General features: G+C 35.5%; 1 protein-coding gene across 2 annotated transcripts; it reads left to right on the top strand.

Annotated features, from left to right (window-relative positions):
- Positions 1-10761: 10761 nt before the first annotated feature.
- On the top strand, positions 10762-17833 carry LOC133724607 (E3 ubiquitin-protein ligase RGLG3). Of its 2 annotated transcripts, none has more exons than XM_062151368.1 (12): positions 10762-10954; positions 11692-11768; positions 12167-12251; positions 12334-12474; positions 12570-12683; positions 13724-13821; positions 13943-14022; positions 14100-14205; positions 16165-16292; positions 16378-16531; positions 16633-16689; positions 17360-17833. In XM_062151368.1, exons 2-12 carry the CDS (start codon positions 11700-11702, stop codon positions 17441-17443), a joined length of 1116 nt encoding a protein of 371 aa, XP_062007352.1. In that variant the 5' UTR covers positions 10762-10954; positions 11692-11699; the 3' UTR covers positions 17444-17833. The 2 variants fall into 2 exon arrangements, with proteins under 2 accessions (XP_062007352.1, XP_062007351.1); XM_062151367.1 differs by having other exon boundaries at positions 10764-10954; positions 11572-11768.

Raw genomic sequence — 17833 nt, 5'->3', positions numbered from 1 at the left:
ATTTGGAGTGTGGTAGTGGCGACACTTTAGGGTGCAAGACTTGTTGAGTTTGCAGGGACCATGACGGTGATGGCGACGGTGTGTGGTGGCGTCTTCCCTCCCAGCTTCAGTGGCCTTTGGGTGCCCTTAGCAAAGACTAGGAATGAGCTTCAAGTATGAGATTTAGGCAACCAACATGGTGATTTTGGCTTCTGTACTCTATGAATGCCCTCCCTTTTGGCTAGTTCAATAAGCAAAGAGATTGGGTTCATCTGAATGTCGACAACTTGGTGAATAGGCATTGAGGATAATACAAATTTTTTAATAGAAATTTTATTTTGTCTCATTCCTTGAAAGTTGGTGGAGATAATTCTCAATTTCTTTTTTATCTTGTTTTCTTTACCTTTCTTTTTAAATTTCTAACTTTTAATTTTTAAATTGTTATGCAAGTGGTAGCCACATCAATCAACAAAAGCACATTGCCTATGTCATATCACTTACCACGTAAAATATAGATGAAAAATAATTGATTCCACAAAGAGGGAAAATTTGACAATTTCATCTAAGTAGAGGGTATCAAAGTGTCAATTTTTGCAACTACAAGTTTAAGGTACAAATTGACCATTGTGAGCGGCTATTGTCACCCTACTAACTACTTTGTTCACTCTACATTCTCTTTTCACTCTACATATATTTTTTTAGAGAGTTTCTATTGAGACCTCCAAATTTGCTCACTTGATCTCACTCTATTATGAATTATTAAATGACATATATAACCTACTATAAAATGACTATTAAGGACAATATATAATTTTACCAAAAAAATATTATATTTATTTTATGTAGACTTTCCAATTCAATAATATTAGATTGTATTCCTTATTATTTTCCTTATCTATTTTCATTTTCCAATTTCACTACATACTCATTAAAGTATTCATATATATTTAATAAGAACTAAAAATATGATTAAGATCATGTGACATAAAAATGTATGATATATATGTTGAACGCATATTGGTGAGGGAAAACAAAATAAATCCTCTTATGATTTATGACCTAAATCTAAGTCAATTCATTATATTTGCAAAAAAAAAAAAAAAAAAAAAAAAAAAAAAACTAAAAACTAAAAATATTTAAATAATTAATCATGTGGTACAAAAAATACAGAAAAAAAATAAACATTAAAAAACGAATGATTTTTTTTTTTGAGAATAAAAACAAAATGATTTCTTCATTTTTTTTTTTGCACAGCTAAAATAGAAAAAAAAAATTAAAAAAAAAAAAGTTCATGGCATTTTCTTATTGATTAGACATTAATTTTTAAAACTCAAGTTTGATTAAGAAATGTATATTTAGTTAAGATTTATAGAGTGATTAAATCATTGAAATGACTAAATTTTTTATTTTAAAGATAATAATTTGTTTGCAAATTATATGAGTGAGGTTATTTGAGGAAGTTTAGTGAGGTTTAGTGAGTAAATTTAGTATTTAAAAATTTGATAAGAGGTGTAAAAAGCATAGAGGTCAAGTGAGAAAATTTAGAGGTTCCAATAGAAAAACTCATTTTTTTAATTTCAAGTTTACTTTGTTCACTCATTTGCATTACCTAAAATTCCCTGTTACAATATAGGTTTTAACTCGAATTTTTTTCCTATTTGGCTTCCTTTGCGTCTCTCTCAGTTCTTGAGAACGAAATTCCTCCTCATGTTTCTTAGTCAATCAGTCTCATGATCGACATTTCAATCTTTTGAGTATAAAATTGTTAGCATTATTAATACAAAAAACAACAATTTGTTCAAGAACATAAGTTGTAACCTTTGATTATCAATCTTTTACACCCTTAATTTGAGTTTTAACTACCATAATGAGTACCCCTTGTCATGATATATATTGTTGGGACTTTTGGGATTACATTTACAAATTTCAGTGAAGTTGGATTTTAATTGGTTAAAAAATTAAGACAAGAAGATTGGCCAAGACTACTACAACTATATATGTGAGTTAATTGGTAATGGCTAATCATGGTAGATGTGAGCAGATTTGATGTAGTTGGGGGAGCTGTGTTTTATAAAATGAAGTTTAGAGTTTAACGATGAATGAAAAGATTAAGAATGAAGTTTAAGTACGTGTTTTGTAAGGTGTAATAAGAAAAATTATTGTAATTTTTAGGGTTTTTGTCTATTTACCCCATTTCTATGGATTTTTTTCTCACTAACCCCATTAAGTTTTTTTAATTCTCTCTTACCCAATACACTCTAAGGGAGTCTTCCCTAATACCCCATTAAGATTTTTTTTTTGTTTTAAATTTTTTTTAATACCATTTTACCCCTCACCCTTTTGTTACTTAGAGAGAGAGAGAGAGAGAGAGAAAATGGAAGAGAGAAAAACCATAGGAGACTTCGCCGGATTCCGGTCACCGGCAGCCGCCCACCGGATTTTTTTGAAAACCTCTATTGCCCCCAATAGACGTCTATTGTCCCAGTAGTGTATTGCCCCCTAATAGATGTCTATTGCCCCCCAATATAAGGGCAATAAAAGTCTATTGCCCCCCAATAGACATCTATTGCCTCTCAATAGATATTTCGATTACCGAAATGGGAACCAATCTTCCTAAAATTACACAAATAAAACTTTGATTAAAGAAAAAAAACGAGGAGATTACATCAATTCAAAACGTCTATTACCCCCCAATAGACGTTTCGGTTACCGAAATGAGAACTAATCTTCCTAAAATTAGACAAATAAAACTTTGATTAAAGAAAAAAACGAAGAGATTATATCAATATAAAAACGTCTATTGCTCTTCAATAAACGTCTATCACCCCCCAATAGACATTCAAAACTTTTTTTCTTTTCCTTCTGTCCCATTACTTAAAAAAATAAATAAATAAATAAACAAATTTGATTTGGGCACCCAGTCTTCTCCCTTCTTCGCCGGTTGTAAAGCCTGGACCGGACCCCTAAGTTCGCAACTGTGATTCTTTACAACCTATGAACAAATCGATGATCTTCTTGTTCAAAACGACGACGATTCGATGCCGGAGCTTGAGTCCCCTGACCTCAGACTGAAACGACATGTCGTGGATGCCCAAGGGACTTGAGGTCGTCCCAAATCATGACTTGTTGGCCGGGGAGGCCGGGTCAGGTCCGCCTCTGACTATGGTGAAGATTTGGGTGGTGCCGAGCATACGGATTCGAAAGCATAAGTGGATTAAGAAGTGAATTAAGAAGAAGAAGAAGATTGCGAGGACCTGATCGGCGATGGGAGAAGAAAACGAAGGCGGAGCAGGTTGGTCGTCGGAGCAGGAAACTTGCAGTGAGACGAGGCGGCGTCGGAGTCGGTGGTGAGAGAGATATGAAAGAGAGATCAAGGTGAGAGTGAGCGGAGGGATGTCCGGCGAGATTGTCTTGGTCAGTCGGTGCCGGAAGTCGTTCGCCGTGGTGACCGAGTTGGAGAGAGAGAGAGAGATCGAGGTGACTCAGGTGAGAGAGAGCGCGTACGCAGATTGGGTCGATGGCACGATGTAAATTCATTAATTAGCTTTGGGCGAAATTGTCATTTTGTTTTAAATTGGGTTAATGATAATAAAAATCTGTTGTTGGGGTAAATGAGATAATTTTGATCAATTTTGGTGCTTTGGGTCAAGAACCCTAATTTTTAATAATATTGTCTTTTCTTGTAATTTTATATTAGGGTATTTTAGTCTTTTGATAAATCAGAAACTTGTAGAGTGAACAAAGTAATTAGTAGGGTGACAATAGCCGCACCCTATAATATTTTATTATTATATATGAGATGTGGTTTTTAACGGATCATATGAACATAAATTTGTATCTGATCCATTAAATTAACGGATTAACCGATCTCAATCCTTAGTCGATTAATAGACTGAATTATCAAATCCAAACTCATTCGATAACAATGGATCAGGATCAAAATCCGGTTCATTGACAAGCTTACGCTAGATAGTAAACACCATGAACACATAACCCAGACTAGATCTGACACAAGTCTAAGATTAGAACCCGAGCTCAACTAAATCCCAGACTGAATCTAGACGCAAACCAGATCTCATATGCAGTATATGAAATAACGAGAAAAACACAAACTACATGCAGAGCCATGGCCATCATCTATCGCCACAAGTAGACCATGCCAAGTAAACTGCAAGTTCAAAAATGTAAAAGGTCAAACACTTAGATGATCAGGAACAAAGGTTAGAGAAATTGAAGCCGACGAAGACAACCTAGAAGTAATATATCAGAAATTTTCACTTTCCAAATTCTTTGACGATGTGTTTGGATGAGAAAAATCCATATGAATTTATAAATGATGGAATCTACAATTTCATCAATTAAATTTTGGTGGTTTGGATGAAGGAAAAATATATGGGATTTAAATGAAAGAAAGGAATTCATAATTGCTAAACATGAATTATCTCGTTTGGCATTCTAAACTTGGAAATTATGAATTTCTGTATGGAAAAAAAATGAAGGAATTGATTGTCCAAATTCCTCACTCAAACTTCTATCAAAATAGATGTCATTTCAAATCTTCTTGCAAAACTATTACTTTATTAATTTCCAAAAAAAAATGAAGAAATTGATTGTCCGAATATCTCACTTCTATTTCTACCAAAATAGGTGTCATTTCTAATTGGGTCCTTGACCAAAAGCACCAAAATGAACAAAAATTATCCCACTTACCTCAGCAACAGATTTTTAATCCCACTTATCCAATTTAAAATAAAAAGACAAATTTGCCCTCAGCCTAATTAATAAATTACTGCCATGCCACACACACACACACACACACACTCTCTCTCTCTCTCTCTCTCTCTCGGCTTTCTCTCTCTCCCCCGTCGCCCTTCATTGACTACGTTGTCACCGGCAGTCCTATTCCACCACAACTTCTCGGAGATCTGGCATGGAGGCACCAAAACCAGACTGTGGCCTCGCTCGGCTACCGACCGTCGCACCGGACCTTCAAGGTTTCAGCTACACCGACCCGTCGAGATACACTTGCCTTCACGTGGTGGGAGATCTCGTCGCCGGCGACCAGGAGAAGGTGTCGTGGTCCAGCTTCCACCTCTGTCGGACTATCTGCAGGACCCAGACCTAGTGATTTGGTCCAGCTCCTGCGTGGGTGCCCAGAGCATTTCTCTGGGTGCCGAAATCAAACTTTTTTTTTTTGTAAACTTTGGGCATAAATCCGAGAAGGAAATAGAGAGAGACGTCTATTAGGGGCAAAATTCCGGCGATCGAAAGTTATATTGGGGGGCAGTAGATATTTTGAATTGATGTAATCTCCTTGTTTCTTTTCTGTAATCAAAGTTTTATTTGTCTAGATTTAGGGAGATTAGTTCCCATTCTGGAGACTGAAAGTCCTATTAGGGGGCAATAGACGTCTATTAGGAGGTAATAGACGTCTATTGGGGGGCCATACATGGCTGATAGACGTCTATTGTGGGGCAATAAATGTCTATTAGGAGGCAATAGACTATTGGGGGAATAGACGTATATTGGGGGGCAATAGAGGTCTATTTGCCCCTCTATTGGTGGGCAATAGATGTCTATTAGGGCAATAAACCTTTCCAGTGGGGTGGCGGTCGGTGACGGGAATCCGACGGCCAGTGACTGGGCTCCGGCGAAGTCTCTTATGGTTTCTCTCTCTTCCATTTTCTTTCTCTCTCTCTCTCTCTAAGTAACAAAATGATGAGGGTAAAATGGTATTTAAAAAATAAAAAACAAAAAAAAAATCTTAATGGGGTATTAGGGAAGACCTCCTTAGAGTGTTTTGGGTAAGAGGGAATTAAAAAAAACTTAATAGGGTAAGTGGGAAAAAAATCTCTAGAAATGGGGTAAATGGACAAAAACCCTTTTTAATTTCCTTGCAAAAGTTTCTTTCTATGACTTTATTAGTTTCCAAAACAAGATTTTTTTTTTAATTTTTAATATTTTAATTTGTCTAAAACTTTCTTAATTTATTACACATTCTAAATTTTAAATAGATAACAATTGCAATCAATGGAATTTTAATTGATAGAGTTGTAGATTCCATCATTTCAAAATTTCTCAAGAATTTATAATTGTTTCATCTAAACGCAGCTTTAATTGCAATTTCTATTGTTTGGTTGTATCTTTTTAGGATTTAGAGTGTGTAAATTAAGTTAACAACACAAATACTCCGGGCGTGATGTTTCAGACATCAATACAAAATACTTGAAATTTTTTTTCTTTTAAAACAAGTACGCAAAGATGTTCTGAATGCACAATGTCAATAAAGACTCATTCTTTAGAGTCACATATAACATTACACAAAGTTTACAATAAGTAAACACAGCCACCACACTCACTACACAGAGGAAAACTAACAAGTGCAAGACAACAATTAAGTTCCTAATCCTACAATTGCAACAGTAAGGGACCTCAACTTCAACCACGTTCACCCTAATCTGCCGGATAAACCCTTACACCATTAAATAGTACACTGGGTTGCAACAACAAACCCTGTAAGCTTATGAAGCTCGTGCGAGTAAATTCAAACAAACAAAATAGAAACACATACTTAGGTTATCTCAACCTAACAAAAACAATATGCATACATCAAACCATCATCAACTTCATATCTTTCAACATCATGCTTAAGTAAGTCAACTCATGACTAAAATCTACATGCTACAAAGTCTCAACTTAGCATCCGATTACCAAAATTATAACCAAAACAATTCCACCTCAAGTAATGTTAAAGGTGAAATCAATTATCAGCACCACTTAAATCTCAACTCCTTTCTTAGAAAACCAAAACCTTTGTTACCTTCATGACATTTTAAATCATTTTAAGAAGCAACAATAATTTACGAAGTAATGTAAATCTCAAACCACAACAGCTCTCACAATCAAATCAAAGTACCACTAGTAATCCCTACATAGAAATTAGTTCAAGAGATCACCAAAAATCACACAATCCAACATCATAGTAATCCTTGCATATAGTTTAATTCACAAGACTACATTAAAATCACGCTATTTAGGATCATAGTAATCCATGCATATAGTTTCGTTCAGGAGATTACATTAAAACCAATCAATTTATAAAACAGTAATCCTTACATATAATTTAGTTTGGGAGATTACGATGAAATCAAATAATTCATAATTCAAATAATGTAACTCCAAACAATCAATAATCTCAAAATCAATATGCTTTCTTTTACAAGAAACACAATCACTGCAGCAATAATCACAATCATTATTATGTCAATCACACAAACAAAATCAACATGCTTTACTCTCAAAAGAAAACACAAGTCATCCCAATGACATTTCAACACAATAAAAGAAAGAATACACTCAAGACTTCTTTTAATCATCACCGAGTAGAATCATGACCATCACAACACATATTACTACACTGGTCACCACACAAGCCACCACACAGGTACTACCACACAAGCTACCACATTGGTACAACCATAACGGTTCAAATTACACCATATATGAGGTAATTCAACAAAACACAGTTCCACAATTGACAACTATACCATTATCAATATCATCACACAACCATGATCATATGCCCACACATCAATAAAGGCCACAATAGACTCAACACTCTCAATAAAACATCGAACACTATAATAAAATTGTACTATTTACAATAATCGGTTTCATAATTTAAAACCATCTCAAAACAATATAAATGTCCGCTTCAAAATATTGTTTTCACAACTCGATGCCAATCTCAAAACAATATAGAACTCATTTTTGAAATATTGTTTTCACACCTCAAAACAATCATCTCAATTGTACATACTTCTTTCAAAACAGAAAGCCAACAACACTGTCCTTTCTTTTCCAAAATCATTTATTTTCTTCAAATCATATCACAAAACTATAGTGATCAATCAAACCAAACCATCTCACCCTAATACCAACTATAGTTCACGATGTACACAACCAGAAAATCATTTTATAACAAATCTTCGTATTCACTTATCCATGAACCTTTGATGATCAAGTTCATATATTTCAAAACAAATCATTTTTTTTTATAATAATTATGATTTCACAGCTAACAATTATTTCTACTAAAACAATAACATAACTAATTCATGAACCGAGACACCGTGAGATTTACTCACCTCTATATCCCGCTGCATCTTCACACACAAATCGAGATAAGCACAAACCACAATAATCTCCCTAAATCAACTTCGTCAAGCACGTAATCAAATCAAGGTCACAACTCATTACCACAATACACAAAACGTTTAAAGTTTGAAATGCACACTTGAACTAAAAACCGAAGTTCACACCAATCGAGGCCAAACTTCACCCGAGACACCACAAGGTCTCCTAAACACTTCTAGGATCAAATCGCCCAAACGAAAGAACGATCCAGCAGTCGGATCCTCACAGATCAAAAATTGAACAAATCAAAACTGAAAATAACTTAACTCGTCCAAAAGATCGAGCAAAGGTAACACAAAACATCTCTACATGTTTGTGTCGACGAACATAAGATAACAGAGCAAAGTACTGCTCCAAAGGTGGCCAGACGCGCCTCCACAAGCGCTTGCATGTGAACCTCACATGCCACCGGTGAAACCCCAAACCAACAAAATCAGCTCCGACAATCTGGTAGATCACAACAAGAAGAGCAACTTTCATACTTGGCACTAAGTCCAATTCAGCCTGGATCGAGCTAGATCAAGCTCGAAAATTTCTGATGGCCAAAACTTCAACCGCCAAATCCGCCACCTATGGTGAGAATAGAGCTGATCCACCACATGAAAACCTTGTTGGAGAAGAGGGCTACAAAACCCAAGTGGTTTTAAGCGCCGCTGTGGCCGAAAAATGAAGATAGAACCAGGTTGGCGCCGCCGCAACTTTAGACCTTCAATCCGCCATGTACGGCGCGATCGAATCTGCGAAGGTCAGTGGTTGGGATCCAACGAGGAGGCCGAGACGCGTTGGTCTACGGTTGTGGTGTCGTTGGAAGATGCCAGAAAATCGAAATAAATCCGGGTTGGGTCAACGAGTTTTCGGCCGAGTCGAGGGTTCTTTGAGAGAGAAATGTTTCCGGATAATTCCGCAAAGTTTCCGAAAAATGAAACTAAAAAATAATTTATGAAATTTTCCTATTAATACTGAAATTTCCAAAAATGAAAAGAACTTCCGTTGAACATAACTTCTTCATACGATCACAAAAAAAAGGTGTCGCATGTCCGCGAACTAGTATCAATGCGCTCTACAATTTTCGTAAAGGAAGTTTTCGAAGAAACCTAACGAATAAAAAACTCTTGACCCCTCAAAAATAAAACGTTTCAGGTAATTATTCGTCCGAAATACTTTCACTTCACACAAAAAACATATAATCGTACAATCATCATATTTTCCCTCATCCAAACACAACATACCTTGAGGAGATGTTGGGAAGGAGATCGTAGAGTAAGAAATGGTATTCAAAGACGGAGGCTAGACTAGCTGTGACTAGGAGAGGAGGATACTAAAAAACAAACAAAACATCTGGTATAAATGGAGAGGCCTTATTATCATATGGATCGACATAAAAGTAGAGTATGCAGACTTATACATCTAAGTGAGGAAATGATGTCATCTCCTCCTATTTGAGGACAAGATGTATTATGCCCATTAATCTTTTGACTATGAGTAGCTTATGAGGTGTCGATTGCCCTTTCGTCATCCTAGCACAAGATCATTACAAGGATTTTGATTACTTTTGTGTCTCCAATTGTTGTCATTTGTGATATGATGATAACATGAGTAAATTGAATTAAAATACTTTTGTTAACTATTGACAAATTCCAACTCATGTCATTAGCACTTCAACAAAACCTAAATAAACTTCACCTTACGAAAATATAAAATTGCATTCTCCAAAAAAAATAAAATAAATAGAAATGCAAAAGACGTTACCAAAGCATGAATATAGTTTAAGATTAACCAAAGTAGAAACAATAAAAAGTTGAGATTGCTTTGTCTTGAATTTTTGTCTTGAATTTTTGTTTTGAATCACTAGCCAAGCTGTCTCATATTCGCCACTAGCGAAATACTCTAGATGTTTTTTGTTATCAGGAGTTTAGGCTTAATGTCCCCCCTTGTATTCGACAGTTTCATTAATCAAGGCTTGAGGGCAGCTACACCAGTCCTTTATTAAAAAAAAAAGAATGACCCAGCTCTGAAATAAAACAAACCATATGTTGATTGTGGGCTAAAAAAAAGTTAGTACTTTTGAGCACATGAAGAACTTATTTATTGTGGTTTCAAGTCTCATATTCAATTTATTGAGATTTGGTAGTGTGTTTAAATAAGCTTATTAACTAAGAAAACATGTATTTACATAAACAACGGCTCTTCCTGACATATCATAGGAATGAGAAAGTGTGTGTGTATCGATTTGCTGTCATGAAATATTCTTTTTTCCAAATAAAGATTATTGTTTTAGGTGTTTTATAGGTACTCCGAGAGCGAGAACAATCATAGACCAAACATAAACTTAGGCCATAAGTATCCATCATTCCATCTAGATTCCTGTTATCCATTTTTTTTTTTCTAGAAAGTCCAACTTTTTAACGGGTTTATGGTAAAAGTAAAAGCCCCTTTGCTCTCTTGTCACTTGAGGCCTTCAAAACCCTTTTGGCTTTTTCTCCCAACCAAATTTTGCTTGACCTTTAGCGGTAAAATCCCTTTGACCTGACTATTCAAAATTGACGACCACATTTTCAATGTGTGCACGTTATGTATTCATTTAAGAAATCCAAAGAGAAAGAGAAACAGATAAGAGAATCATAGAAAAACCAGGCAAAAGTTTGCTACTTTTTTAAGGAACAGAAGAAGAAGAAGCCCAACGCCACCCAGTTGACTTTATGGTATTTAAGAGATCAACAGCAGGACCAATATTGTTACACAATCAATCCCCTTTCATCTCTGCTTCAACATATTACAGGTTTGTGTCTGAAAATCTCTCTTTTTCTGATCAATGGTTGCTGTAATATTCACTTTCTGATTGATGGCATGTGCTAATGGGTTTGTTGGTGATTTGCTTTAGCATGTCAAGTCTTTGTGTTTCCTTGTTAGTTTTGTTGTTAAGTTGTGCATGAAAATTGAATTTGATATGATGTCAGAAATTGTCAAGCTTTCTTGTTACCATGGATTTCTTGGATTCTGAGTTTATTTGAAATTTGAGTTCTGAGTCGATTGTTAGCAGAAATTTGGAGTCCAATGCAATTAGTTTGGAAATAAGAATTTGGTCCAGCGATTAAAAACAAAGGGAATTGCGCTAACTGACCTGACCTATAACCGTTTTAGTATTCCAACTCTACGTGTTTGATCTGGATTACAGGATGTATAGGTTGATTCATCTGGATGGAGATGACTTGTTTGAGTTTGTAAATGTACAAGCTAAATACCGTAGTTGTCATAATTTTATTCTTATTCTGCCCATCTAATTTGTTGGGGGAGAATTAACTAAGGCATCCGAATGAACTAATTTAAGGCATGCGTCAAGAATTTTCCTCTAATCCACTATACTCTGCTTTTCTCTGATTCCTTTTTCTGATACAGGTACCATCTACCTCCCAAACATGGGGAATGGCGAATCGACATTTGATGATTCTCATGATAATTTATCGATGTATGATGATTCTCGTGATAGTTTCCCACCTGAACCACCTTCCTATGCAGGCACTTCGATGGACTCTAGTTCTAAACAAAAGCTATCATCTACACGTATAGGCGACAATTTCAACTCTTTGGATCAGGTTTCAACCACTAGCATTGCATTTCTTATTGACTGATTGATTTTTATAAGACGTATGTAAACTGAAATTAAACTGATGATAGAAGATAACTGCTTTTGGGTGTGTCAGAAAGGTCACATATATAGAAACAAGAACTATTTATCCATCCTTCATATCAGTATTCCTGCTGAGTATATAAATTGAGATTAAACTTATGAAGATATGGTCTATATATAGAAGATAACTGCTTTTGCATGTGTCATACACACACACACACACACACATATTTATCCATCCTTCATATCAGTAGTCCTGCTGAGTGGGTAATTGTATGTGTAATAAATTAGCAATAAGTGTATTCATTATCTGCTATTTATGGAGCGTTTTCAGTAACCAGAAGCATCAATATATATGTCCAGGTTATTGCTTCATTGAGAGAAGCTGGCCTTGAATCATCAAATTTATTACTTGGTATCGACTTCACAAAGAGCAATGAATGGACAGGTGATATTTCTAGTCCTTTAGATGAATTATTTTTCATGACTTCTTGTGGAAGTAGATAAAAGTTACATTTCAATGATTGTAGGCAAATATTCATTCAACAGAAAAAGTCTTCATGCTATCGGTAGCACACCTAATCCTTACGAGCAGGCAATCTCTATAATTGGCCGCACGTTGTCTCCTTTCGATGAAGATAATATAATTCCTTGTTTTGGATTTGGCGATGGTTAGTGTCTACTGTCAAGTTATTATTTTTACTTCTGCTTGAAAATACATACCAATTATCAGCACAGAGCTCTCTGATCATATCTTCTTTTGTAGCATCAACACATGATCAAGGTGTGTTCCGCTTTTATCCTGATGATCGATGCTGTGTTGGGTTCGAGGAAGCTCTTGCTCGGTATAGGGAGATTGTTCCATACTTAAGGTTATCAGGTATTTGACAGTTTGCCCTCTCATTGTTGCAATTTCCTTCTGCCAAGTAGCATCTTCCTGAAGTGAAGACTTGCTCCATATGTATGATAACTCTTGGCTTTATCTGTATTTCTACAATGAGTAGTTCTTGGTTATTTTATTCTTGGTTTTCTTTTATCCAAATTTAGATGAATTCATGCTAAGATTTTGATTCATACAATCATGTGTCATCAATGAATGTTTAAAAATTCCTTGGCACAGGATAAGAAATAGCTTTTGATGTTCTAGATGAAGAAGCTCATTCATTTGAACTTTCACTTAGTGTAAGCTGAGCCATTCTGTTTCACTCTCTGTCTACTCCTGATCTCACCCTCCACAGCAATGACACTTGTAAAAATTGATTGGAATTTCTTATAAATAAAACTCGGGAGAAGAAAGATCATTTCCAGGCTTCTGTTATCCTGACACCATCTTCCTATGACATGAGATACAAAATAAAACATTTAACAAAAAATATGAAAACAATATATCTTTCAGTTGTTCTTCTATTTTAAATGTATCCAATCATTTACTATAATTGTTTAATTTTTTTTTCTTTGAATGTACTTATATATATATATATATATATATATATAATACATTAAGTGGAGGATGAATGCTCAATATTCCATTAATCTGGTGAATGAGCATTTTCAGACCATTTTATACAAGTCAATCAATCAATGAATACTCAATACTCAATATTTTGTTAGATTTTTTGACCATGTTATAGCAGTCCCTATCCCATGGTACATGTGGTTTGAGGTTATACTGTGTAAATAAATTTGTCTACAGTATCAATTCAGCCTTTTAAAGGATCCTTTTGTTAGCAGCAAACTTCTTTATCTTACCTCCACCCAATTAAGTTAATGAAGCTAACCTGATTGCATATATCTGATATTGATTGTCTACGTATCCGTTGCTATACCTTGTAGTCACATTTCACTCGGTTATACCTGATTAGTATAATTTGAGCATGGTGCACACACCAGATATGATAATCTTAGTTTCCTTATTCACAGGTCCAACCTCGTTTTCTCCAATAATTGATGCGGCAATTGACATTGTTGAAAAAAACAATGGACAATACCATGTTCTTGTTATTATAGCAGACGGACAGGTTGGTGAAACATGTTCAATGCCCTTAGTTTTTCTTCATCTTTTTTTCACACGGTCATTTCATTTTTTCTTTATTGTATATGTTCTTCTTACGGCCTTGAAATGTGTCTATCTTCACGTAGGTTACCAGAAGCCCTGATACTCCACCTGGAAGATTCAGTGCCCAAGAACAAGCGACTGTAAATTCCATAGTTGCTGCTAGGTAAAGTAATGCATTCTGCTTCTAGAGCACACTAATTTTTGTTTATAGTGTCCTCACTATCAGAATTCTTTAAACAGCAAATATCCTCTGTCAATTATCTTGGTTGGAGTTGGGGACGGACCGTGGGATGCAATGCAGCAATTTGATGATAACATTCCTCAACGAGCATTTGACAACTTCCAGGTACGTAATTAAGTGGCACTCAGAGTTAATTTTTATTTCCATTCGATAGCTTGTATCCCACGACAATGCAGATCATCTTTGTCTTGTATAGGTTGGTTATATAATCAATATTTAACATTTTGGTGGCTTCCTAGTCATGTGCTGATTTTATTGATATGACTGAAGATAAGTTATGAGTTCTCTATGTGAGGAATGAACCATATTAGTTTCTTGCCTTTTTATTGATGGTGGTGCTCTTTGAAGCATGGTTACAGAGATGAAATATCGAATGATACAAGAACTTATCATCATTAGGATGAGATCATAGGATATCGTGGGAGTACATAAATTAATATTAGATGATATATATTACATTTTTCTATATTTCCCTTTCAATATTTCATAGAAAATTCGGTTCGTGTAAAGTTATACCACACTGTAATGTTGTCTATCTACTGTTCTTTCTGTTTGGTTCCAATCTCCCCTGTTTTATCTTTTATTCTGCTTTATTGAAATGATTGTAAAACATGTTGGAGGGGCCGAGGGGTGACAATGAAATCGTTTACCTTCCCACTAAGATCCCCCGGTTTCTCTTTATGAAGATGAAGGTACAATATAAAAATCCAATTTGGGACCACCACCTCAGTGATTGTTACAGTGTGAAGTTTTCAGGACTATACTGAATAATATTGGGTTGGATTGTATTTTAATTTGGAACTTTTAGCACTATTTAGTAAGCTTTTAAGTGTCATATTGTTTTAGACCTCAGTGCACTAGAATTTAGTTCATTATAATACAATTAAGTTAGTCTAGTCCAACAAAGTACCAAAGGAGCACAGATAAACTCAAATTTTGAACAAAAAAATTGAGACAATCACTGGGGAGAAAGAGAATTAAGAACAAAAGTATGTTGGTCAGAAAATTTTGATTCCATTTAACGATTATTGAAGCGTTTTGTGTGTCAGGGATGAAAGTAGTGATTCTCTATGGTGTGCTTTCATTAGAAGTAAATACAAGCTGCAAGAGATCCTGGGATTCTAATATTGTGTTTTATTCTCATGTCAAAGTTGGAGAGACATATCACAAGGCTTCATTTTCTTTTGCTGTAGCTGCAAACTTGTTGTCCGTACAGGGAAAGGGTGAGGGAAAGTGCTAGGTTGTGTACTAGTTCTTCTACTGTGGGACTGGGTTTATAAGGAACATGAGAGATCCGGGAGAAGCTTATGTCTATTATCAGTTTAGAGGGTTTTGTGCTGGTTTCATCTAGACCAGACAAGAAAAGTGGGTGTTAAGAGTCATCAGGGGAGTACTACCCTTGTAAATCATTCTGGAGGTATTTGATGGACAATCCTTCCATCCCTCAATTCATTACCTCTTCTGTAAAATGGAAAGTTAAAGCTCTTCATAAGGTCCAGGCTGTAAGATTGCTCCTGCTATTTACCTTCCCCTCACCAGTGTATAGTGTGGGCATCATTTTTCTTCCTCTATCCAGTTGCGCTAGCTTTGGGGAAAAGGGTATTTAAGGAGTCTGATCAGTCGAGACAATCCAGTGATGTTTGTGGCCTTGTTGTGTGAAAGATACAAGTTTTTTGGCTGGAGAAAAAGGGACTGGTGCTGGGAAGATACGCTGTAATGGCTGTATTCTGGCCATCTGTGTCATTTGGATGGAGAGAAATAAGGGAATTTTTGAGAAGCTGAAAGGGGAGGAGCTGGAGCTTTTGTGGAAAAGGGTTCGATTTTGAGCATTGGTTTCCCATATTTTTTGAAGTACTTCATTTCATACCATTCCTTATAATTGGAATGCTGCTGTCATTCAGCTCTTTTTAATTCTTTCTGTTTTGTTGTTTGATGCTATTTAGAGATGTAATCTAATACATAGATGTAGCAACTTCAGTGTACGTCGTGTTCTGTGTACCTTGTTTAATCTTTTCATAGAACTAAGTTTCATAAGATAACCTTCCATATGTTTTCCTCCTACAGTTTGTCAACTTCACCAAGATCATGTCAGACAAAAGGGATATATCACAGAAGGAAGCAGCATTTGCACTTGCTGCCCTTATGGAAATTCCATATCAGTACAGAGCCACCCAAAGGCTTCAACTTTCCAGGTAAGGAAATGAGTTGCAGTTTTATGGTAGAACAATTTATTCTAATATAGTGATTTTCAGTATTTTACTCTTTGTATTTCTGTAGTTATGAATCAGAAGGTGGTCCACGTACAAGGCCACTTCCACCTCCACGCGATGTGATCAATCATGATAATGCAGTTAAATCAATCCCACCAATGACAAGCATTCCGAAAGTCGAGGCATCAGCTCCCGTGCTGCCAGAAGCTCCTGTGGAGTCGGTATTTCTTTCTCCCTCTCCCCCTTGTTTCGACTATTATTTTTATATGAAATTCCTTTCCAGTGATCTTTTGGTTGTGACAAGTTTCTCATGTTGTTCAAGGTGTGCCCCATTTGCCTGACAAATCCAAAGGACATGGCTTTCGGATGTGGTCATACGGTTAGTATGCTTATTAACGGGTTTTCTTTACTGGTTTTCTTTTTTGAACTGAGATATCACACAATAAATAAGCAAGTTACTTTTACTTGAGGTTTATTTTGAAGCCTGTATATAGTATAGTTGAACTGTTGTTCGAAGAATCAAATTACGGGAAGATCATACACTAAGGTGAGGGAAGATCTTCCCATAGTTATTTCTCTGTCTATGCATATAACTTAACTATACGTCACTACTGTGCTTGATCTGATGATGTATGTAAAGTATCTGAATCAAGTGAACATTAAAATAGTCTATTCATTTAATGATTTGAAGTTTCCAATATATCTCTTTTTGGCGTAACCTAGAAGGACTTTCAATTGTCCAACTTTTGGCTGTGCAAGAGGAGATGAGCTTTGAGAGTCAGATGTTTACTAATTTTAGACAAGAAGGAAGAGATCTTATTGGATCGAATGATGCCATTTAAAATCTATGAAAGATTTTCTTTACGAATGGTGAAGATAACTGAATAATTTTTGAAGAGTAATTGAATAATCTCTTTTTGTCTTACCTATGCATCTGTTTATCCAATGCCATTGCCAACCATCTACAAGCTGAAATTTAGTGATGTAATTAATTTTGAAGTGGAAATTGTCTGCCTACAATATTGATTGTGTTCTCTATCTTTGTCCAGACCTGCAAGGACTGTGGAGTCAGTCTTTCATCATGCCCCATCTGTCGAGAACCCATATCAACACGCCTGAGGCTCTATACTTGAGTTGGTCATTGTTTTCCAATATCAAGTGCTTCATGATGCACCAAGGGAATTCTCAGAGCAAATATACCATTGTGTTTTACACAATTTCATACGTCATGAGTCTACATTTGCTGATTTCTCCAGTATATGGTCGGTGCCGCATTGAAGTGTATTTGTACATAATTTGGATTTTTGGAGTATATCACACTACTAGATGAAAAAAGCCTGTTGCAATGACCTTTCGTTGAGTAACCATTTTATTCATTTTGTTGTTGTTTCGCTCCCATTTTGGGTCCAAACAGTTGTAACCTTTGTTCGCTTGGTTGTAAAGATTCAGAAACTAGCTTCAAATATCAGAACTGAAGACGTCTTGTCGGGAAAAAAAAAATAATAATAATTGATTTAAGAAAA

The sequence above is a fragment of the Rosa rugosa genome, chromosome 1, assembly GCF_958449725.1.
Source record: "Rosa rugosa chromosome 1, drRosRugo1.1, whole genome shotgun sequence".
Lineage (NCBI taxonomy): Eukaryota > Viridiplantae > Streptophyta > Magnoliopsida > Rosales > Rosaceae > Rosa > Rosa rugosa.
The sequence above is the reverse complement of the archived record's forward strand: the minus strand, read 5'-3'. Positions and strand labels throughout refer to the sequence as shown.

Bases quoted from the DNA above. Each gene is read 5' to 3' on its own strand.
- LOC133724607 (XM_062151367.1), top strand. From the start codon at position 11,592: ATGGGGAATGGCGAATCGACATTTGATGATTCTCATGATAATTTATCG. The intron at 11,769-12,166 runs GTTTCAACCACT...ATATATGTCCAG, and splicing joins ATTTCAACTCTTTGGATCAG to GTTATTGCTTCATTGAGAGA. The intron at 16,690-17,359 runs GTTAGTATGCTT...ATCTTTGTCCAG, and splicing joins CTTTCGGATGTGGTCATACG to ACCTGCAAGGACTGTGGAGT.